Here is a 25,469-nt window from a genome sequence, read left to right as displayed (position 1 = left end):
GGATGTCAACTTCCAGGTAGGTCACAGGAGGTATCTGAACCCGGGTCTCCCGAGGGGGAGAAACCAATTAGGGGATTTGATTACTGGACCGGGCCGCCCGAGTTGGCAGAGTTTTCACCGGGTGATAAGTGACTGCATTCGTTATGTCACCGGGCTGCCTCCCGGGCATGAGCCAGGTGCCCCGTTCAAAGCCCACGGAGAAGTTGGCTCAAAACAAAAGTGACCTAGGTTAAACGTGGAGTAATGAGTAGGATGCTGTGTTTTCACATGCAAAAGTGGGGCTTTTGATAAAAATGGTTTATCTGCATGAAAATGGAATATTCTTATATACAGTACCAGTCAAAAGTTTGGACAAACCTACTCATTCCAGTGTTTTTCTTTATTTTTACTATTTTCTACGTTGTAGAATAATAGTGAAGACATCAAAACTATGAAATAACACTTATGGAATCATGTAGTAACCAAAGAGTGTTAAAATATATTTTATATTTGAGATTCTTCAAAGTAGCCACACTTTGCCTTGATGACAGCTTTGCACACTCTTGGCATTCTCTCAACCAGCTTCACCTGGAATGCTTTTCCAACAGTCTTGAAGGAGTTCCCACATATGCTGAGTACTTGTTGGCTGCTTTTCCTTCCACTCTGCGTTCCAACTCATCCCAAACCATCTCTATTGAGTTGAGGTCGGGGTGATTGTGGAGGCCAGGTCATCTGATGCAGCACTCCATCACTCTCCTTCTTGGTCAAATAGCCCTTACATAGCCTGGAGGTGTGTTGGGTCATTGTCCTTTTGAAAAACAAATGATAGTCCCACTAAGCGCAAACCAGATGGAATGGCGTATCGCTGCAGAATGCTGTGGTAGCCATGCTGGTTAAGTGTGTCTTGAATTCTAAATAAATCACAGACAGTGTCACCAGCAAAGCACCCCCACACCATAACACCCTCCTCCATGCTTTACGGTGGGAAATACACATGCAGAGATCATCCGTTCACCCACACCTCGTCTCACACAGACACGGCGGTTTGAACCAAAAATCTCCAATTTGGACTACAAACCAAAGGACACATTTCCACCGGTCTAATGTCCATTGCTCGTGATTTTTGACCCAAGCAAGTCTCTTCTTCTTATTGGTGTCCTTTACTGGTGGTTTCTTTGCAGCAATTCGACCATGAAGGCCTGATTCACACAGTCTCCTCTGAACAGTTGATGTTGAGATGTGTCTGTTACTTGAACTCTGTGAAGCATTTATTTGGCCTGCAATTTCTGAGGCTGGTAACTCTAATGAACTGATCCTCCACCTACCTTAGTTGAATGTACTGAATGGTGGTGGTTACCTACCTTAGTTGGATGTACTGAATGGTGGTGGTTACCTACCTTAGTTGGATGTACTGACTGGTGGTGGTTACCTACCTTAGTTGGATGTACTGACTGGTGGTGGTTACCTACCTTAGTTGGATGTACTGACTGGTGGTGGTTACCTACCTTAGTTGGATGTACTGACTGGTGGTGGTTACCTACCTTAGTTGGATGTACTGACTGGTGGTGGTTACCTAACTTAGTTGGATGTACGGACTGGTGGTGGTTACCTACCTTAGTTGGATGTACTGACTGGTGGTGGTTACCTACCTTAGTTGGATGTACTGACTGGTGGTGGTTACCTACCTTAGTTGGATGTACTGACTGGTGGTGGTTACCTACCTTAGTTGGATGTACTGACTGGTGGTGGTTACCTACCTTAGTTGGATGTACTGACTGGTGGTTACCTACCTTAGTTGGATGTACTGACTGGTGGTGGTTACCTACCTTAGTTGGATGTACTGACTGGTGGTGGTTACCTACCTTAGTTGGATGTACTGACTGGTGGTGGTTACCTACCTTAGTTGGATGTACTGACTGGTGGTGGTTACCTACCTTAGTTGGATGTACTGACTGGTGGTGGTTACCTACCTTAGTTGGATGTACTGACTGGTGGTGGTTACCTACCTTAGTTGGATGTACTGACTGGTGGTGGTTACCTACCTTAGTTGGATGTACTGACTGGTGGTGGTTACCTACCTTAGTTGGATGTACTGACTGGTGGTGGTTACCTACCTTAGTTGGATGTACTGACTGGTGGTGGTTACCTACCTTAGTTGGATGTACTGACTGGTGGTGGTTACCTACCTTAGTTGGATGTACTGACTGGTGGTGGTTACCTACCTTAGTTGGATGTACTGACTGGTGGTGGTTACCTACCTTAGTTGGATGTACTGACTGGTGGTGGTTACCTACCTTAGTTGGATGTACTGACTGGTGGTGGTTACCTACCTTAGTTGGATGTACTGACTGGTGGTGGTTACCTACCTTAGTCGGATGTACTGACTGGTGGTGGTTACCTACCTTAGTTGGATGTACCGACTGGTGGTGGTTACCTACCTTAGTTGGATGTACTGACTGGTGGTGGTTACCTACCTTAGTTGGATGTACTGACTGGTGGTGGTTACCTACCTTAGTTGGATGTACTGACTGGTGGTGGTTACCTACCTTAGTTGGGATGTACTGACTGGTGGTGGTTACCTACCTTAGTTGGATGTACTGACTGGTGGTGGTTACCTACCTTAGTTGGATGTACTGACTGGTGGTGGTTACCTACCTTAGTTGGATGTACTGACTGGTGGTGCTTACCTACCTTAGTTGTATGTACTGACTGGTGGTGGTTACCTACCTTAGTTGGATGTACTGACTGGTGGTGGTTACCTACCTTAGTTGGATGTACTGACTGGTGGTGGTTCCTACCTTAGTTGGATGTACTAACTGGTGGTGGTTACCTACCTTAGTTGGATGTACTGACTGGTGGTGGTTACCTACCTTAGTTGGATGTACTGACTGGTGGTGGTTACCTACCTTAGTTGGATGTACTGACTGGTGGTTACCTACCTTAGTTGGATGTACTGACTGGTGGTGGTTACCTACCTTAGTTGGATGTACTGACTGAGTGGTGGTTACCTACCTTAGTTGGATGTACTGACTGGTGGTGGTTACCTACCTTAGTTGGATGTACTGACTGGTGGTGGTTACCTACCTTAGTTGGATGTACTGACTGGTGGTGGTTACCTACCTTAGTTGGATGTACTGACTGGTGGTGGTTACCTACCTTAGTTGGATGTACTGACTGGTGGTGGTTACCTACCTTAGTTGGATGTACTGACTGGTGGTGGTTACCTACCTTAGTTGGATGTACTGACTGGTGGTGGTTACCTACCTTAGTTGGATGTACTGACTGGTGGTGGTTACCTACCTTAGTCGGATGTACTGACTGGTGGTGGTTACCTACCTTAGTTGGATGTACTGACTGGTGGTGGTTACCTACCTTAGTTGGATGTACTGACTGGTGGTGGTTACCTACCTTAGTTGGATGTACTGACTGGTGGTGGTTACCTACCTTAGTTGGATGTACTGACTGGTGGTGGTTACCTACCTTAGTTGGATGTACTGACTGGTGGTGGTTACCTACCTTAGTTGGATGTACTGACTGGTGGTGGTTACCTACCTTAGTTGGATGTACTGACTGGTGGTGGTTACCTACCTTAGTTGGATGTACTGACTGGTGGTGGTTACCTACCTTAGTTGGATGTACTGACTGGTGGTGGTTACCTACCTTAGTTGGATGTACTGACTGGTGGTGGTTACCTACCTTAGTTGGATGTACTGACTGGTGGTGGTTACCTACCTTAGTTGGATGTACTGACTGGTGGTGGTTACCTACCTTAGTTGGATGTACTGACTGGTGGTGGTTACCTACCTTAGTTGGATGTACTGACTGGTGGTGGTTACCTACCTTAGTTGGATGTACTGACTGGTGGTGGTTACCTACCTTAGTTGGATGTACTGACTGGTGGTGGTTACCTACCTTAGTTGGATGTACTGACTGGTGGTGGTTACCTACCTTAGTTGGATGTACTGACTGGTGGTGGTTACCTACCTTAGTTGGATGTACTGACTGGTGGTGGTTACCTACCTTAGTTGGATGTACTGACTGGTGGTGGTTACCTACCTTAGTTGGATGTACTGACTGGTGGTGGTTACCTACCTTAGTTGGATGTACTGACTGGTGGTGGTTACCTACCTTAGTTGGATGTACTGACTGGTGGTGGTTACCTACCTTAGTTGGATGTACTGACTGGTGGTGGTTACCTACCTTAGTTGGATGTACTGACTGGTGGTGGTTACCTACCTTAGTTGGATGTACTGACTGGTGGTGGTTACCTACCTTAGTTGGATGTACTGACTGGTGGTGGTTACCTACCTTAGTTGGATGTACTGACTGGTGGTGGTTACCTACCTTAGTTGGATGTACTGACTGGTGGTGGTTACCTACCTTAGTTGGATGTACTGACTGGTGGTGGTTACCTACCTTAGTTGGATGTACTGACTGGTGGTGGTTACCTACCTTAGTTGGATGTACTGACTGGTGGTGGTTACCTACCTTAGTTGGATGTACTGACTGGTGGTGGTTACCTACCTTAGTTGGATGTACTGACTGGTGGTGGTTACCTACCTTAGTTGGATGTACTGACTGGTGGTGGTTACCTACCTTAGTTGGATGTACTGACTGGTGGTGGTTACCTACCTTAGTTGGATGTACTGACTGGTGGTGGTTACCTACCTTAGTTGGATGTACTGACTGGTGGTGGTTACCTACCTTAGTTGGATGTACTGACTGGTGGTGGTTACCTACCTTAGTTGGATGTACTGACTGGTGGTGGTTACCTACCTTAGTTGGATGTACTGACTGGTGGTGGTTACCTACCTTAGTTGGATGTACTGACTGGTGGTGGTTACCTACCTTAGTTGGATGTACTGACTGGTGGTGGTTACCTACCTTAGTTGGATGTACTGACTGGTGGTGGTTACCTACCTTAGTTGGATGTACTGACTGGTGGTGGTTACCTACCTTAGTTGGATGTACTGACTGGTGGTGGTTACCTACCTTAGTTGGATGTACTGACTGGTGGTGGTTACCTACCTTAGTTGGATGTACTGACTGGTGGTGGTTACCTACCTTAGTTGGATGTACTGACTGGTGGTGGTTACCTACCTTAGTTGGATGTACTGACTGGTGGTGGTTACCTACCTTAGTTGGATGTACTGACTGGTGGTGGTTACCTACCTTAGTTGGATGTACTGACTGGTGGTGGTTACCTACCTTAGTTGGATGTACTGACTGGTGGTGGTTACCTACCTTAGTTGGATGTACTGACTGGTGGTGGTTACCTACCTTAGTTGGATGTACTGACTGGTGGTGGTTACCTACCTTAGTTGGATGTACTGACTGGTGGTGGTTACCTACCTTAGTTGGATGTACTGACTGGTGGTGGTTACCTACCTTAGTTGGATGTACTGACTGGTGGTGGTTACCTACCTTAGTTGGATGTACTGACTGGTGGTGGTTACCTACCTTAGTTGGATGTACTGACTGGTGGTGGTTACCTACCTTAGTTGGATGTACTGACTGGTGGTGGTTACCTACCTTAGTTGGATGTACTGACTGGTGGTGGTTACCTACCTTAGTCGGATGTACTGACTGGTGGTGGTTACCTACCTTAGTCGGATGTACTGACTGGTGGTGGTTACCTACCTTAGTTGGATGTACTGACTGGTGGTGGTTACCTACCTTAGTTGGATGTACTGACTGGTGGTGGTTACCTACCTTAGTTGGATGTACTGACTGGTGGTGGTTACCTACCTTAGTTGGATGTACTGACTGGTGGTGGTTACCTACCTTAGTTGGATGTACTGACTGGTGGTGGTTACCTACCTTAGTTGGATGTACTGACTGGTGGTGGTTACCTACCTTAGTTGGATGTACTGACTGGTGGTGGTTACCTACCTTAGTTGGATGTACTGACTGGTGGTGGTTACCTACCTTAGTTGGATGTACTGACTGGTGGTGGTTACCTACCTTAGTTGGATGTACTGACTGGTGGTGGTTACCTACCTTAGTTGGATGTACTGACTGGTGGTGGTTACCTACCTTAGTTGGATGTACTGACTGGTGGTGGTTACCTACCTTAGTTGGATGTACTGACTGGTGGTGGTTACCTACCTTAGTTGGATGTACTGACTGGTGGTGGTTACCTACCTTAGTTGGATGTACTGACTGGTGGTGGTTACCTACCTTAGTTGGATGTACTGACTGGTGGTGGTTACCTACCTTAGTTGGATGTACTGACTGGTGGTGGTTACCTACCTTAGTTGGATGTACTGACTGGTGGTGGTTACCTACCTTAGTTGGATGTACTGACTGGTGGTGGTTACCTACCTTAGTTGGATGTACTGACTGGTGGTGGTTACCTACCTTAGTTGGATGTACTGACTGGTGGTGGTTACCTACCTTAGTTGGATGTACTGACTGGTGGTGGTTACCTACCTTAGTTGGATGTACTGACTGGTGGTGGTTACCTACCTTAGTTGGATGTACTGACTGGTGGTGGTTACCTACCTTAGTCGGATGTACTGACTGGTGGTGGTTACCTACCTTAGTCGGATGTACTGACTGGTGGTGGTTACCTACCTTAGTTGGATGTACTGACTGGTGGTGGTTACCTACCTTAGTTGGATGTACTGACTGGTGGTGGTTACCTACCTTAGTTGGATGTACTGACTGGTGGTTACCTACCTTAGTTGGATGTACTGACTGGTGGTTACCTACCTTAGTTGGATGTACTGACTGGTGGTGGTTACCTACCTTAGTTGGATGTACTGACTGGTGGTTTACCTACCTTAGTTGGATGTACTGACTGGTGGTTACCTACCTTAGTTGGATGTACTGACTGGTGGTGGTTACCTACCTTAGTTGGATGTACTGACTGGTGGTTACCTACCTTAGTTGGATGTACTGACTGGTGGTTACCTACCTTAGTTGGATGTACTGACTGGTGGTTACCTACCTTAGTTGAATGTACTGACTGGTGGTTACCTACCTTAGTTGGATGTACTGACTGGTGGTGGTTACCTACCTTAGTTGGATGTACTGACTGGTGGTTACCTACCTTAGTTGGATGTACTGACTGGTGGTTACCTACCTTAGTTGGATGTACTGACTGGTGGTGGTTACCTACCTTAGTTGGATGTACTGACTGGTGGTTACCTACCTTAGTTGGATGTACTGACTGGTGGTTACCTACCTTAGTTGGATGTACTGACTGGTGGTGGTTACCTACCTTAGTTGGATGTACTGACTGGTGGTGTTACCTACCTTAGTTGGATGTACTGACTGGTGGTTACCTACCTTAGTAGGATGTACTGACTGGTGGTGGTTACCTACCTTAGTTGTATGTACTGACTGGTGGTGGTTACCTACCTCAGTTGGATGTACTGACTGGTGGTGGTTACCTACCTTAGTTGGATTTACTGACTGGTGGTGGTTACCTACCTTAGTTGGATGTACTGACTGGTGGTGGTTACCTACCTTAGTTGGATGTACTGACTGGTGGTGGTTACCTACCTTAGTTGGATGTACTGACTGGTGGTGGTTACCTACCTTAGTTGGATGTACTGACTGGTGGTTACCTACCTTATTTTGATGTACTGACTGGTGGTTACCTACCTTAGTTGAATGTACTGACTGGTGGTGGTTACCTACCTTAGTTGGATGTACTGACTGGTGGTGGTTACCTACCTTAGTTGGATGTACTGACTGGTGGTGGTTACCTACCTTAGTTGGATGTACTGACTGGTGGTGGTTACCTACCTTAGTTGGATGTACTGACTGGTGGTGGTTACCTACCTTAGTTGGATGTACTGACTGGTGGTGGTTACCTACCTTAGTTGGATGTACTGACTGGTGGTTACCTACCTTAGTTGGATGTACTGACTGGTGGTGGTTACCTACCTTAGTTGGATGTACTGACTGGTGGTGGTTACCTACCTTAGTTGGATGTACTGACTGGTGGTGGTTACCTACCTTAGTTGGATGTACTGACTGGTGGTGGTTACCTACCTTAGTTGGATGTACTGACTGGTGGTGGTTACCTACCTTAGTTGGATGTATTGACTGGTGGTTACCTACCTTAGTTGGATGTACTGACTGGTGGTTACCTACCTTAGTTGGATGTACTGACTGGTGGTGGTTACCTACCTTAGTTGAATGTACTGACTGGTGGTGGTTACCTACCTTAGTTGGATGTACTGACTGGTGGTGGTTACCTACCTTAGTTGAATGTACTGACTGGTGGTGGTTACCTACCTTAGTTGGATGTACTGACTGGTGGTGGTTACCTACCTTAGTTGGATGTACTGACTGGTGGTTACCTACCTTAGTTGGATGTACTGACTGGTGGTGGTTACCTACCTTAGTTGGATGTACTGACTGGTGGTTACCTACTTAGTTGGATGTACTGACTGGTGGTGGTTACCTACCTTAGTTGGATGTACTGACTGGTGGTGGTTACCTACCTTAGTTGGATGTACTGACTGGTGGTGGTTACCTACCTTAGTTGGATGTACTGACTGGTGGTGGTTACCTACCTTAGTTGGATGTACTGACTGGTGGTGGTTACCTACCTTAGTTGGATGTACTGACTGGTGGTGGTTACCTACCTTAGTTGGATGTACTGACTGGTGGTGGTTACCTACCTTAGTTGGATGTACTGACTGGTGGTGGTTACCTACCTTAGTTGGATGTACTGACTGGTGGTGGTTACCTACCTTAGTTGGATGTACTGACTGGTGGTGGTTACCTACCTTAGTTGGATGTACTGACTGGTGGTGGTTACCTACCTTAGTCGGATGTACTGACTGGTGGTGGTTACCTACCTTAGTCGGATGTACTGACTGGTGGTGGTTACCTACCTTAGTTGGATGTACTGACTGGTGGTGGTTACCTACCTTAGTTGGATGTACTGACTGGTGGTGGTTACCTACCTTAGTTGGATGTACTGACTGGTGGTTACCTACCTTAGTTGGATGTACTGACTGGTGGTTACCTACCTTAGTTGGATGTACTGACTGGTGGTGGTTACCTACCTTAGTTGGATGTACTGACTGGTGGTGGTTACCTACCTTAGTTGGATGTACTGACTGGTGGTGGTTACCTACCTTAGTTGGATGTACTGACTGGTGGTGGTTACCTACCTTAGTTGGATGTACTGACTGGTGGTGGTTACCTACCTTAGTTGGATGTACTGACTGGTGGTGGTTACCTACCTTAGTTGGATGTACTGACTGGTGGTGGTTACCTACCTTAGTTGGATGTACTGACTGGTGGTTACCTACCTTAGTTGGATGTACTGACTGGTGGTGGTTACCTACCTTAGTTGGATGTACTGACTGGTGGTGGTTACCTACCTTAGTTGGATGTACTGACTGGTGGTGGTTACCTACCTTAGTTGGATGTACTGACTGGTGGTGGTTACCTACCTTAGTTGGATGTACTGACTGGTGGTGGTTACCTACCTTAGTTGGATGTACTGACTGGTGGTGGTTACCTACCTTAGTTGGATGTACTGACTGGTGGTGGTTACCTACCTTAGTTGGATGTACTGACTGGTGGTGGTTACCTACCTTAGTTGGATGTATTGACTGGTGGTTACCTACCTTAGTTGGATGTACTGACTGGTGGTGGTTACCTACCTTAGTTGGATGTACTGACTGGTGGTTACCTACCTTAGTTGGATGTATTGACTGGTGGTTACCTACCTTAGTTGGATGTACTGACTGGTGGTGGTTACCTACCTTAGTTGAATGTAATGACTGGTGGTGGTTACCTACCTTAGTTGGATGTACTGACTGGTGGTGGTTACCAACCTTAGTTGGATGTACTGACTGGTGGTTACCTACCTTAGTTGGATGTACTGACTGGTGGTGGTTACCTACCTTAGTTGAATGTACTGACTGGTGGTGGTTACCTACCTTAGTTGGATGTACTGACTGGTGGTGGTTACCTACCTTAGTTGAATGTACTGACTGGTGGTGGTTACCTACCTTAGTTGGATGTACTGACTCTAAGTCTCTCTGGATAAGAGTGTCTGCTAAATGACCAAAATGTAAAATGTTCTGTACACATTCTTTTTAATGTGTCTCTGTCTCTCTCTGTGTGTCTCTCTCTCTCTCTCTCTCTCTCTCTCTCTCTCTCTCTCTCTCTCTCTCTGTCTCTCTCTGTCTCTCTCTGTCTCTCTGACTCACTCTCTCTGTCTCTGTCTCTCTGACTCACTCTCTCTGTCTCTGTCTCTCTGACTGACTCACTCTCTCTCTCTCTCTCTCTCTCTCTCTCTCTCTCTCTCTCTCTCTCTCTCTCTCTCTCTCTCTCTCTCTCTCTCTCTGTCTCTCTGACTCACTCTCTCTGTCTCTGTCTCTCTGACTCACTCTCTCTGTCTCTCTGACTCACTATCTCTGTCTCTGTCTCTCTGACTCACTCTCTCTGTCTCTCTGACTGACTCACTCTCTCTCTCTCTCTCTCTCTCTCTCTCTCTCTCTCTCTCTCTCTCTCTCTCTCTCTCTCTCTCTGTCTCTCTGACTCACTCTCTCTGTCTCTGTCTCTCTGACTCACTCTCTCTGTCTCTCTGACTCACTATCTCTGTCTCTGTCTCTCTGACTCACTCTCTCTGTCTCTCTGACTCACTATCTCTGTCTCTGTCTCTCTGACTCTCTCTCTCTCTCTGACTCACTCTCTCTGTCTCTGTCTCTCTGACTCACTCTCTCTGTCTCTCTGACTCACTCTCTCTGTCTCTGTCTCTCTGACTCACTCTCTCTCTCTCTCTCTCTCTCTCTCTCTCTCTCTCTCTCTCTCTGTCTCTCTCTGTCTCTCTCTCTGTCTCTCTCTGTCTCTCTCTCTGTCTCTCTGTGGCACTCACTCACTCTCTCTGTCTCTCTCTCTGTCTCTCTGTGGCACTCACTCACTCTCTCTGTCTCTCTCTCTGTCTCTCTGACTCACTCACTCTCTCTGTCTCTCTCTCTGTCTCTCTCTGTCTCTCTCTGTCTCTCTCTGTCTCTCTCTCTGTCTCTCTGTGGCACTCACTCACTCTCTCTGTCTCTCTCTCTGTCTCTCTGTGGCACTCACTCACTCTCTCTGTCTCTCTCTCTGTCTCTCTGACTCACTCACTCTCTCTGTCTCTCTCTCTGTCTCTCTCTGTCTCTCTCTGTCTCTCTCTCTGTCTCTCTGTGGCACTCACTCACTCTCTCTGTCTCTCTCTCTGTCTCTCTGTGGCACTCACTCACTCTCTCTGTCTCTCTCTCTGTCTCTCTGACTCACTCACTCTCTCTGTCTCTCTCTGTCTCTCTCTCAGGACAGCTGGTGGTGGACAGGTCTGATGTGTGCAGCTGCGGCAGGGCAGCGGGGTGTCGTTAGGCTCCTCCTCCAGCAGGGGGCGGCGTGGGTGGGCGTGGTGGACACGCAGGGCCGGGACGCCAGGGAGCTGGCTAGGAGGGCGGGGCATAGCGGGGTCCTAGAGGAACTGGACTGCTACGGGTCTCCGTATGACCATGAGACGGGTGATCGCGACCGGCGTGGGAGACAGAGGGGTGAACCCAACCACCAGGACCAGAGGTTAGAGACTGACTGACTACCATGACCACAGGTTACTGACTACCATGACCACAGGTTACTGACTGACTGACTACCATGACCACAGGTTACTGACTGACTGACTACCAGGACCACAGGTTACTGACTGACTGACTACCATGACCACAGGTTACTGACTGACTGACTACCATGACCACAGGTTACTGACTGACTGACTACCAGGACCACAGGTTACTGACTGACTGACTACCAGGACCACAGGTTACTGACTGACTGACTACCATGACCACAGGTTACTGACTGACTGACTACCGTGACCAGAGGTTACTGACTGACTGACTGACTACCATGACCACAGGTTACTGACTGACTGACTGACTACCATGACCACAGGTTACTGACTGACTGACTGACTACCATGACCACAGGTTACTGACTGACTGACTACCATGACCACAGGTTACTGACTGACTGACTGACTGACTACCATGACCACAGGTTACTGACTGACTGACTGACTGACTACCATGACCACAGGTTACTGACTGACTGACTACCAGGACCACAGGTTACTGACTGACTGACTGACTACCATGACCACAGGTTACTGACTGACTGACTACCGTGACCAGAGGTTACTGACTGACTGACTGACTACCATGACCACAGGTTACTGACTGACTGACTGACTACCATGACCACAGGTTACTGACTGACTGACTGACTACCATGACCACAGGTTACTGACTGACTGACTACCATGACCACAGGTTACTGACTGACTGACTGACTGACTACCATGACCACAGGTTACTGACTGACTGACTACCATGACCACAGGTTACTGACTGACTGACTACCATGACCACAGGTTACTGACTGACTGACTGACTACCATGACCACAGGTTACTGACTGACTGACTGACTACCATGACCACAGGTTACTGACTGACTGACTGACTACCATGACCACAGGTGACTGACTGACTGACTGACTACCATGACCACAGGTTACTGACTGACTGACTACCATGACCACAGGTTACTGACTGACTGACTGACTACCATGACCACAGGTTACTGACTGACTGACTGACTACCATGACCACAGGTTACTGATTGACTGACTGACTACCATGACCACAGGTTACTGACTGACTGACTACCATGACCACAGGTTACTGACTGACTGACTACCATGACCACAGGTTACTGACTGACTGACTGACTACCATGACCACAGGTTACTGATTGACTGACTGACTACCATGACCACAGGTTACTGACTGACTGACTGACTACCATGACCACAGGTTACTGACTGACTGACTGACTACCATGACCACAGGTTACTGACTGACTGACTGACTACCATGACCACAGGTTACTGACTGACTGACTGACTACCATGACCACAGGTTACTGACTGACTGACTACCATGACCACAGGTTACTGACTGACTGACTGACTACCATGACCACAGGTTACTGACTGACTGACTACCATGACCACAGGTTACTGACTGACTGACTGACTGACTACCATGACCACAGGTTACTGACTGACTGACTGACTACCATGACCACAGGTTACTGACTGACTGACTACCATGACCACAGGTTACTGACTGACTGACTGACTACCATGACCACAGGTTACTGACTGACTGACTGACTACCATGACCACAGGTTACTGACTGACTGACTACCATGACCACAGGTTACTGACTGACTGACTGACTACCATGACCACAGGTTACTGACTGACTGACTGACTGACTACCATGACCACAGGTTACTGACTGACTGACTGACTACCATGACCACAGGTTACTGACTGACTGACTACCATGACCACAGGTTACTGACTGACTGACTGACTACCATGACCACAGGTTACTGACTGACTGACTGACTACCATGACCACAGGTTACTGACTGACTGACTGACTACCATGACCAGATGTTACTGACTGACTGACTGACTACCATGACCACAGGTTACTGACTGACTGACTGACTGACTGACTACCATGACCACAGGTTACTGACTGACTGACTACCATGACCACAGGTTACTGACTGACTGACTACCATGACCAGAGGTTACTGACTGAATGACTGACTGACTACCATGACCACAGAATACTGACTGACTGACTGACTGACTACCATGACCACAGGTTACTGACCTTCTGACTACCATGACCAGAGGTTACTGACTGACTGACTGACTACCATGACCACAGGTTACTGACTGACTGACTACCATGACCACAGGTTACTGACTGACTGACTACCATGACCACAGGTTACTGACTGACTGACTGACTGACTACCATGACCACAGGTTACTGACTGACTGACTACCATGACCAGAGGTTACTGACTGACTGACTGACTACCATGACCACAGGTTACTGACTGACTGACTGACTACCATGACCACAGGTTACTGACTGACTGACTGACTACCATGACCACAGGTTACTGACTGACTGACTGACTACCATGACCACAGGTTACTGACTGACTGACTGACTACCATGACCACAGGTTACTGACTGACTGACTGACTACCATGACCACAGGTTACTGACCTTCTGACTACCATGACCACAGGTTACTGACTGACTGACTACCATGACCACAGGTTACTGACTGACTGACTACCATGACCACAGGTTACTGACTGACTGACTGACTACCATGACCACAGGTTACTGACTGACTGACTACCATGACCACAGGTTACTGACTGACTGACTGACTGACTACCATGACCACAGGTTACTGACTGACTGACTGACTGACTACCATGACCACAGGTTACTGACTGACTGACTACCATGACCAGAGGTTACTGACTGACTGACTGACTACCATGACCACAGGTTACTGACTGACTGACTGACTACCGTGACCACAGGTTACTGACTGACTGACTGACTACCATGACCACAGGTTACTGACTGACTGACTGACTACCATGACCACAGGTTACTGACCTTCTGACTACCATGACCACAGGTTACTGACTGACTGACTACCATGACCACAGGTTACTGACTGACTGACTACCATGACCACAGGTTACTGACTGACTGACTACCATGACCACAGGTTACTGACTGACTGACTACCATGACCACAGGTTACTGACTGACTGACTGACTACCATGACCACAGGTTACTGACTGACTGACTGACTACCATGACCACAGGTTACTGACTGACTGACTGACTACCATGACCACAGGTTACTGACTGACTGACTGACTACCATGACCACAGGTTACTGACTGACTGACTACCATGACCAGAGGTTACTGACTGACTGACTACCATGACCACAGGTTACTGACTGACTGACTGACTGACTACCATGACCACAGGTTACTGTTACTGACTGACTGACTGACTGACTACCATGACCACAGGTTACTGACTGACTGACTGACTGACTACCATGACCACAGGTTACTGACTGACTGACTACCATGACCACAGGTTACTGACTGACTGACTGACTACCATGACCACAGGTTACTGACTGACTGACTGACTACCATGACCACAGGTTACTGACTGACTGACTGACTGACTGACCACCATGACCACAGGTTACTGACTGACTGACTACCATGACCACAGGTTACTGACTGACTGACTGACTACCATGACCACAGGTTACTGACTGACTACCATGACCACAGGTTACTGACTGACTGACTACCATGACCACAGGTTACTGACTGACTGACTGACTACCGTGACCACAGGTTACTGACTGACTGACTGACTACCATGACCACAGGTTACTGACTGACTGACTACCATGACCACAGGTTACTGACTGACTGACTGACTACCATGACCACAGGTTACTGACTGACTGACTACCATGACCACAGGTTACTGACTGACTGACTGACTACCGTGACCACAGGTTACTGACTGACTGACTGACTACCGTGACCACAGGTTACTGACTGACTGACTGACTACCATGACCACAGGTTACTGACCTTCTGACTACCATGACCACAGGTTACTGACTGACTGACTACCATGACCACAGGTTACTGACTGACTGACTACCATGACCACAGGTTACTGACTGACTGACTGACTACCATGACCACAGGTTACTGACTGACTGACTACCATGACCACAGGTTACTGACTGACTGACTGACTACCATGACCACAGGTTACTGACTGACTGACTGACTGACTACCATGACCACAGGTTACTGACTGACTGACTACCATGACCAGAGGTTACTGACTGACTGACTGACTACCATGACCACAGGTTACTGACTGACTGACTGACTACCATGACCACAGGTTACTGACTGACTGACTGACTACCATGACCACAGGTTACTGACTGACTGACTGACTACCATGACCACAGGTTACTGACCTTCTGACTACCATGACCACAGGTTACTGACCTTCTGACTACCATGACCACAGGTTACTGACTGACTGACTACCATGACCACAGGTTACTGACTGACTGACTGACTACCATGACCACAGGTTACTGACTGACTGACTGACTACCATGACCACAGGTTACTGACTGACTGACTGACTACCATGACCACAGGTTACTGACTGACTGACTACCATGACCAGAGGTTACTGACTGACTGACTACCATGACCACAGGTTACTGACTGACTGACTGACTACCGTGACCACAGGTTACTGACTGACTGACTGACTACCATGACCACAGGTTACTGACTGACTGACTACCATGACCACAGGTTACTGACTGACTGACTGACTACCATGACCACAGGTTACTGACTGACTGACTACCATGACCACAGGTTACTGACTGACTGACTGACTACCATGACCACAGGTTACTGACTGACTGACTACCATGACCACAGGTTACTGACTACCATGACCACAGGTTACTGACTGACTGACTACCATGACCACAGGTTACTGACTGACTGACTACCATGACCACAGGTTACTGACAGACTGACTACCATGACCAGAGGTTACTGACTGACTGACTACCATGACCACAGGTTACTGACTACCATGACCACAGGTTACTGACTGACTGACTACCATGACCACAGGTTACTGACTGACTGACTACCATGACCACAGGTTACTGACTGACTGACTACCATGACCACAGGTTACTGACTGACTGACTACCATGACCACAGGTTACTGACTGACTGACTACCATGACCACAGGTTACTGACTGACTGACTACCATGACCACAGGTTACTGACTGACTGACTACCATGACCACAGGTTACTGACTGACTGACTACCATGACCACAGGTTACTGACTGACTGACTGACTACCATGACCACAGGTTACTGACTGACTGACTACCATGACCACAGGTTACTGACTGACTGACTGACTACCATGACCACAGGTTACTGACTGACTGACTGACTACCATGACCACAGGTTACTGACTGACTGACTGACTACCATGACCACAGGTTACTGACTGACTGACTACCATGACCAGAGGTTACTGACTGACTGACTACCATGACCACAGGTTACTGACTGACTGACTGACTGACTACCATGACCACAGGTTACTGACTGACTGACTACCATGACCACAGGTTACTGACTGACTGACTACCATGACCAGAGGTTACTGACTGACTGACTGACTACCATGACCACAGGTTACTGACTGACTGACTACCATGACCACAGGTTACTGACTGACTGACTACCATGACCACAGGTTACTGACTGACTGACTACCATGACCACAGGTTACTGACTGACTGACTGACTACCGTGACCACAGGTTACTGACTGACTGACTGACTACCATGACCACAGGTTACTGACCGACTGACTACCATGACCACAGGTTACTGACTGACTGACTACCATGACCACAGGTTACTGACTGACTGACTACCATGACCACAGGTTACTGACTGACTGACTGACTGACTGACTGACTGACTGACTGACCATGACCACAGGATACTGACTGACTGACTACCATGACCACAGGATACTGACTGACTGACTACCATGACCACAGGTTACTGACTGACTGACTACCATGACCACAGGATACTGACTGACTGACTACCATGACCACAGGTTACTGACTGACTGACTACCATGACCACAGGATACTGACTGACTGACTACCATGACCACAGGTTACTGACTGACTGACTACCATGACCACAGGTTACTGACTGACTGACTGACTGACTGACTACCATGACCACAGGATACTGACTGACTGACTACCATGACCACAGGTTACTGACTGACTGACTACCATGACCACAGGATACTGACTGACTGACTACCATGAACACAGGTTACTGACTGACTGACTACCATGACCACAGGTTACTGACTGACTGACTGACTGACTGACTACCATGACCACAGGATACTGACTGACTGACTGACTACCGTGACCACAGGTTACTGACTGACTGACTACCATGACCACAGGTTACTGACTGACTGACTGACTACCGTGACCACAGGTTACTGACTGACTGACTGACTACCATGACCAGAGGTTACTGACTGACTGACTGACTACCAGGACCACAGGTTACTGACTGACTGACTGACTGACTGACTACCGTGACCACAGGTTACTGACTGACTGACTGACTACCGTGACCACAGGTTACTGACTGACTGACTGACTACCATGACCACAGGTTACTGACTGACTGACTGACTACCATGACCACAGGTTACTGACCGACTGACTACCATGACCACAGGTTACTGACTGACTGACTGACTACCATGACCACAGGTTACTGACCGACTGACTACCATGACCACAGGTTACTGACTGACTGACTGACTGATTGACTGACTGACTGACTGACCAAACACAGACAGCCAGGGACCGTGCCGTCATGTGGTCGACCGTACTGTTTTAACTTCTAAAGCCTAATTCATACATTAATCAGGCAACGCAAGAACACAAACGCAAACAGCTATCCAGTGTGATGGCATCCAGGTCATAGTTGCGTGGCTGAACAGTGCACACGACACTTCTGTCTACTGTTGCTGCGCAGGATCTCCATCTAGTGTAGTTGTTGCGTACTGCGTAGGGCAGCCAACCTGCAGGATCTCCATCTAGTGTAGTTGTTGCTGTGTTCTGCGTAGGGCAGCCAACCTGCAGGATCTCCATCTAGTGTAGTTGTTGGGTACTGCGTAGGGCAGCCAACCTGCAGGATCTCCATCTAGTGTAGTTGTTGCTGTGTTCTGCGTAGGGCAGCCAACCTGCAGGATCTCCATCTAGTGTAGTTGTTGCGTTCTGCATAGGGCAGCCAACCTGCAGGATCTCCATCTAGTGTAGTTGTTGCGTACTGCGTAGGGCAGCCAACCTGCAGGATCTCCATCTAGTGTGGTTGTTGGGTACTGCGTAGGGCAGCCAACCTGCAGGATCTCCATCTAGTGTGGTTGTTGGGTACTGCGTAGGGCAGCCAACCTGCAGGATCTCCATCTAGTGTAGTTGTTGCGTTCTGCGTAGGGCAGCCAACCTGCAGGATCTTCATCTAGTGTAGTTGTTGCGTTCTGCGTAGGGCAGCCAACCTGCAGGATCTCCATCTAGTGTAGTTGTTGCGTTCTGCATAGGGCAGCCAACCTGCAGGATCTCCATCTAGTGTAGTTGTTGCATACTGCGTAGAGCAGCCAACCTGCAGGATCTCCATCTAGTGTAGTTGTTGTGTTCTGCGTAGGGCAGCCAACCTGCAGGATCTCCATCTAGTGTAGTTGTTGCGTACTGCGTAGGGCAGCCTACCTGCAGGATCTCCATCTAGTGTGGTTTTGGGTACTGCGTAGGGCAGCCAACCTGCAGGATCTCCATCTAGTGTGGTTGTTGGGTACTGCGTAGGGCAGCCAACCTGCAGGATCTCCATCTAGTGTAGTTGTTGCGTTCTGCGTAGGGCAGCCAACCTGCAGGATCTCCATCTAGTGTAGTTGTTGCGTTCTGCGTAGGGCAGCCAACCTGCAGGATCTCCATCTAGTGTAGTTGTTGCGTTCTGCGTAGGGCAGCCAACCTGCAGGATCTCCATCTAGTGTAGTTGTTGCGTACTGCGTAGGGCAGCCAACCTGCAGGATCTCCATCTAGTGTAGTTGTTGTGTTCTGCGTAGGGTCAGCCAACCTGCAGGATCTCCATCTAGTGTAGTTGTTGCGTTCTGCGTAGGGCAGCCAACCTGCAGGATCTCCATCTAGTGTAGTTGTTGCGTACTGCGTAGGGCAGCCAACCTGCAGGATCTCCATCTAGTGTAGTTGTTGCGTTCTGCGTAGGGGCAGCCAACCTGCAGGATCTCCATCTAGTGTAGTTGTTGCGTACTGCGTAGGGCAGCCAACCTGCAGGATCTCCATCTAGTGTAGTTGTTGCGTTCTGCGTAGGGCAGCCAACCTGCAGGATCTCCATCTAGTGTAGTTGTTGCGTACTGCGTAGGGCAGCCAACCTGCAGGATCTCCATCTAGTGTAGTTGTTGCGTTCTGCGTAGGGCAGCCAACCTGCAGGATCTCCATCTAGTGTAGTTGTTGCGTACTGCGTAGGGCAGCCAACCTGCAGGATCTCCATCTAGTGTAGTTGTTGCGTTCTGCGTAGGGCAGCCAACCCTGGTCCTGGAGGGAAGCAGCCGCGTCATGTTTATGAGTTAAACGATCTGGAAGACAAGGTGTGTTGAATTTAGGCAGTCACTGAACTGATGAATTATCTCAGCTTTCCCCTGGCCTAGGGGAGACATTAGGCCTGTGATTGAAGGTTTATGTTGTCAAGGAGATACTCATGTTTCTCCTTTTCTGCTCCTTCCTTGTTGCTCTGCTCCCCCCCCTCTCTGCTCCCCCCACCCCCCTCTCTCTCTCTGCTCCCCCACCCCCTCTCTCTCTCTGCCCCCTCCTCTCTCTCTGCTCCCCCCCTCTCTCTGCCCCCCCTCTCTCTCTGCTCCCCCCTCTCTCTCTCTGCTCCCCCCACCCCCTCTCTCTCTCTCTGATCCTCTCTCTCTCTCTCTGCTCCCCCACCCCCTCTCTCTCTCTCTGATCCTCTCTCTCTCTCTCTGCTCCCCCCACCCCTCTCTCTCTCTCTGATCCTCTCTCTCTCTCTCTGCTCCCCCACCCCCTCTCTCTCTCTCTCTGATCCTCTCTCTCTCTCTGCTCCCCCCACCCCCTCTCTCTCTCTCTGATCCTCTCTCTCTCTCTCTGCTCCCCCCACCCCCCTCTCTCTCTCTCTCTGATCCTCTCTCTCTCTCTGCTCCCCCCACCCCCCTCTCTCTCTCTCTGATCCTCTCTCTCTCTCTCTGCTCCCCCACCCCCTCTCTCGCTCTCTCTCTGATCCTCTCTCTCTCTCTGCTCCCCCCCACCCCCTCTCTCTCTCTCTCTGATCCTCTCTCTCTCTCTCTGCTCCCCCACCCCCTCTCTCTCTCTCTGATCCTCTCTCTCTCTCTCTGCTCCCCCACCCCCTCTCTCTCTCTCTGCCCCCCCCAGTTCTCCCCCAGCAACAGCAGCAGACCAGAGCCATCAGAACCAGTCAATCCAGACCCAGTGGTGTCCAGTCTGCAGTGTCCACTACACCTGTCCTCCAGAGACGCACCTCTCCTCCACCCTCCACCTGTTCTCTCTCTCCCGCCCCTGCCCCCCTCCCCACTACTGCCTCCCCCCCTCCACCCCCGCCTACCAGATGATGCTGCGCTCTGGATGGACCCCTGGGGGGGGGCTTGGGCCCGAGGGGGAGGGTCACAAACAGCCGGTCCGGACCGTCCTGAAGAGAGACAGCAGAGGCCTGGGGTACGGACCCACGCCCCGACCCAAGGTCACACACTTCCAACCTAAGGACCCGCAGGCAGTCAGACGGACGGGGAAGGAGGGGCGGGGGGAGAGGGGGAGGAGGGGGATGAAGGAGCAGAGCAAGAGGGAGGAGAAGGACAGGAACTGGGAGAGGGACTTCCGCTCTTCGTTTAACACCTTTGACCCCTGACCTCTAAACTCTGATGTCATCACCTGTTGTAGTCAGTGTCTCTCTGTAGTGTACACTCTGCTCTCTCTCTCTCTCTCTCTCTCTCTCTCTCTCTCTCTCTCTGTCTCTCTCTGTCTCTGTCTGTGTCTGTGTCTGTGTCTGTCTCTCTCTCTCTCTCTCTCTCTCTCTCTCTCTCTCTCTCTCTCTCTCTCTGTAGTGTACACTCTGCTCTCTCTCTCTCTCTCTCTCTCTCTCTCTCTCTCTCTCTCTCTCTCTCTCTCTCTCTCTCTCTCTCTCTCTCTGCTCTCTGTCTCTGTCTCTGTCTCTGTCTGTGTCTGTGTCTGTCTCTCTCTCTCTCTCTCTCTCTCTCTCTCTGTAGTGTACACTCTGCCTCTCTCTCTCTCTCTCTCTCTCTCTCTCTCTCTGTCTCTGTCTGTGTCTGTCTCTCTCTCTCTCTCTCTCTCTGTAGTGTACACTCTGCTCTCTCTCTCTCTCTGTAGTGTACACTCTGCTCTCTCTCTCTCTCTCTCTCTCTCTCTCTCTGTAGCTTACACTCTGCTCTCTCTCTCTCTCTGTAGTGTACACTCTGCTCTCTCTCTCTGTAGTGTACACTCTGCTCTCTCTCTCTCTCTGTAGTGTACACTCTGCTCTCTCTCTCTCTGTAGTGTACACTCTGCTCTCTCTCTCTCTCTCTCTCCGTAGTGTACACTCTGCTCTCTCTCTCTCTCTCCGTAGTGTACACTCTGCTCTCTCTCTCTCTCTGTAGTGTACACTCTGCTCTCTCTCTCTGTAGTGTACACTCTGCTCTCTCTCTCTGTAGTGTACACTCTGCTCTCTCTCTCTGTAGTGTACACTCTGCTCTCTCTCTCTCTCTGTAGTGTACACTCTGCTCTCTTATGTAAATACGTTTTTTCAGTTTTTTTATTTTGAATAAATTTGCAAACATTTCTTAAAACCTGTTTTTGCTTTTGTCATTATGGGGTATTGTGTGTTTTTGCTTTTGTCATTATGGGGTGTTGTGTGTAGATTGATGAGGAAAACATGTAATTCAACCCATTTTAGAATAAGGCTGTAACGTAACAAAATGTGGAAAAGGTGAAAGGGTTTGAATACTTTCCGAATGCACTGAATGTTCTATTAAATACTCGGACCGGGATTCATCAACCTGGGTGTGTGTGTGTGAGAGTGAGTGAGTGTGAGTGTGTGTGTGTGTGTGTGTGTGTGTGAGAGTGAGAGTGTGTGTGTGAGAGCGAGAGTGTGTGTGTGAGTGAGAGTGTGTGTGAGAGTGAGAGTGTGTGTGTGAGAGTGAGAGTGTGTGTGAGAGTGTGTGTGTGTGTGAGAGTGAGAGTGTGTGTGTGAGAGTGAGAGTGTGTGTGAGAGTGTCTGTGTGTGTCTGTGTGTGTGTGTTAGTCTGTGTGTGTGTGTGTGTGTGTGTGTGTCTGTGTGAGTGTGTGTGTGTGTGTGTGTGTTACACACGTACAACCTTTGCTCCACTCTACCTGTTGTTCCACAGGGCCCATTTATGGCTTGATAAGGAAGTGTTACTGTACTGAGTTCCACTGGGGCTTGATAAGGAAGTGTTACTGTACTGAGTTCCACTGGGGCTTGATAAGGAAGTGTTACTGTACTGAGGAGTTCCACTGGGGCTTGATAAGGAAGTGTTACTGTACTGATGAGTTCCACTGGGGCTTGATAATGAAGTGTTACTGTACTGATGAGTTCCACTGGGGCTTGATAAGGAAGTGTTACTGTACTGAGTTCCACTGGGGCTTGATAAGGAAGTGTTACTGTACTGAGGAGTTCCACTGGGGCTTGATAATGAAGTGTTACTGTACTGAGGAGTTCCACTGGGGCTTGATAAGGAAGTGTTACTGTACTGAGGAGTTCCACTGGGGCTTGATAAGGAAGTGTTACTGTACTGAGGAGTTCCACTGGGGCTTGATAAGGAAGTGTTACTGTACTGAGGAGTTCCACTGGGGCTTGATAAGGAAGTGTTACTGTACTGAGGAGTTCCACTGGGGCTTGATAAGGAAGTGTTACTGTACTGAGGAGTTCCACTGGGGCTTGATAAGGAAGTGTTACTGTACTGAGGAGTTCCACTGGGGCTTGATAAGGAAGTGTTACTGTACTGAGGAGTTCCACTGGGGCTTGATAAGGAAGTGTTACTGTACTGAGGAGTTCCACTGGGGCTTGATAAGGAAGTGTTACTGTACTGAGGAGTTCCACTGGGGCTTGATAATGAAGTGTTACTGTACTGAGGAGTTCCACTGGGGCTTGATAAGGAAGTGTTACTGTACTGAGGAGTTCCACTGGGGCTTGATAAGGAAGTGTTACTGTACTGAGGAGTTCCACTGGGGCTTGATAAGGAAGTGTTACTGTACTGAGGAGTTCCACTGGGGCTTGATAATGAAGTGTTACTGTACTGAGGCGTTCCACTGGGGCTTGATAAGGAAGTGTTACTGTACTGAGGAGTTCCACTGGGGCTTGATAATGAAGTGTTACTGTACTGAGGAGTTCCACTGGGGCTTGATAAGGAAGTGTTACTGTACTGAGGAGTTCCACTGGGGCTTGATAATGAAGTGTTACTGTACTGAGGCGTTCCACTGGGGCTTGATAAGGAAGTGTTACTGTACTGAGGAGTTCCACTGGGGCTTGATAAGGAAGTGTTACTGTACTGAGGCGTTCCACTGGGGCTTGATAATGAAGTGTTACTGTACTGAGGAGTTCCACTGGGGCTTGATAAGGAAGTGTTACTGTACTGAGGAGTTCCACTGGGGCTTGATAAGGAAGTGTTACTGTACTGAGGAGTTCCACTGGGGCTTGATAAGGAAGTGTTACTGTACTGAGGAGTTCCACTGGGGCTTGATAAGGAAGTGTTACTGTACTGAGGAGTTCCACTGGGGCTTGATAAGGAAGTGTTACTGTACTGAGGAGTTCCACTGGGGCTTGATAATGAAGTGTTACTGTACTGAGTTCCACTGGGGCTTGATAAGGAAGTGTTACTGTACTGAGGAGTTCCACTGGGGCTTGATAAGGAAGTGTTACTGTACTGAGGAGTTCCACTGGGGCTTGATAAGGAAGTGTTACTGTACTGAGGAGTTCCACTGGGGCTTGATAATGAAGTGTTACTGTACTGAGGAGTTCCACTGGGGCTTGATAAGGAAGTGTTACTGTACTGAGGGAGTTACACTGGGGCTTGATAAGGAAGTGTTACTGTACTGAGGAGTTCCACTGGGGCTTGATAATGAAGTGTTACTGTATTGAGGCGTTCCACTGGGGCTTGATAAGGAAGTGTTACTGTACTGAGGAGTTCCACTGGGGCTTGATAATGAAGTGTTACTGTACTGAGTTCCACTGGGGCTTGATAATGAAGTGGTACTGTACTGAGGAGTTCCACTGGGGCTTGATAAGGAAGTGTTACTGTACTGAGGGAGTTCCACTGGGGCTTGATAAGGAAGTGTTACTGTACTGAGGAGTTCCACTGGGGCTTGATAAGGAAGTGTTACTGTACTGAGGAGTTCCACTGGGGCTTGATAAGGAAGTGTTACTGTACTGAGGAGTTCCACTGGGGCTTGATAAGGAAGTGTTACTGTACTGAGGAGTTCCACTGGGGCTTGATAATGAAGTGTTACTGTACTGAGTTCCACTGGGGCTTGATAATGAAGTGTTACTGTACTGAGTTCCACTGGGGCTTGATAAGGAAGTGTTACTGTACTGAGGAGTTCCACTGGGGCTTGATAAGGAAGTGTTACTGTACTGAGTTCCACTGGGGCTTGATAAGGAAGTGTTACTGTACTGAGTTCCACTGGGGCTTGATAAGGAAGTGTTACTTTAACAACCTCTTCCCTCAACGTGATCAAGACAAAGGAGATGATCGTGGACTACAGGAAAAAGGAGGACCGAGCACGCCCTCATTCTCGTCGACGGGGCTGTAGTGGAACGGGTTGAGAGCTTCAAGTTCCTTGGTGTCCA

General features: G+C 48.7%; 1 protein-coding gene across 1 annotated transcript; it reads left to right on the top strand.

Moving 5' to 3' along the window:
* On the top strand, positions 1-21,627 carry LOC123489669 (G patch domain and ankyrin repeat-containing protein 1-like). Its single transcript, XM_045220102.1, has 3 exons — positions 1-16; positions 11,267-11,526; positions 21,029-21,627. The coding sequence occupies exons 2-3, from the start codon at positions 11,291-11,293 to the stop codon at positions 21,516-21,518; spliced, it is 726 nt and encodes a 241-aa protein (XP_045076037.1). The 5' UTR covers positions 1-16; positions 11,267-11,290; the 3' UTR covers positions 21,519-21,627.
* Positions 21,628-25,469: the final 3,842 nt, after the last annotated feature.

Source organism: Coregonus clupeaformis, unplaced genomic scaffold, assembly GCF_020615455.1.
Source record: "Coregonus clupeaformis isolate EN_2021a unplaced genomic scaffold, ASM2061545v1 scaf3152, whole genome shotgun sequence".
Classification (NCBI taxonomy): Eukaryota; Metazoa; Chordata; class Actinopteri; order Salmoniformes; family Salmonidae; genus Coregonus; species Coregonus clupeaformis.
This window is presented reverse-complemented; position numbering and strand designations above follow the sequence as displayed.

What these genes read in the sequence shown, in the direction of transcription:
- LOC123489669 (XM_045220102.1), top strand. Translation starts at nt 11,291, where the DNA reads ATGTGTGCAGCTGCGGCAGGGCAGCGGGGTGTCGTTAGGCTCCTCCTC. An exon ending in CCCAACCACCAGGACCAGAG is followed by an intron (nt 11,527 to 21,028) that starts GTTAGAGACTGA and finishes TGCCCCCCCCAG; the next exon opens with TTCTCCCCCAGCAACAGCAG.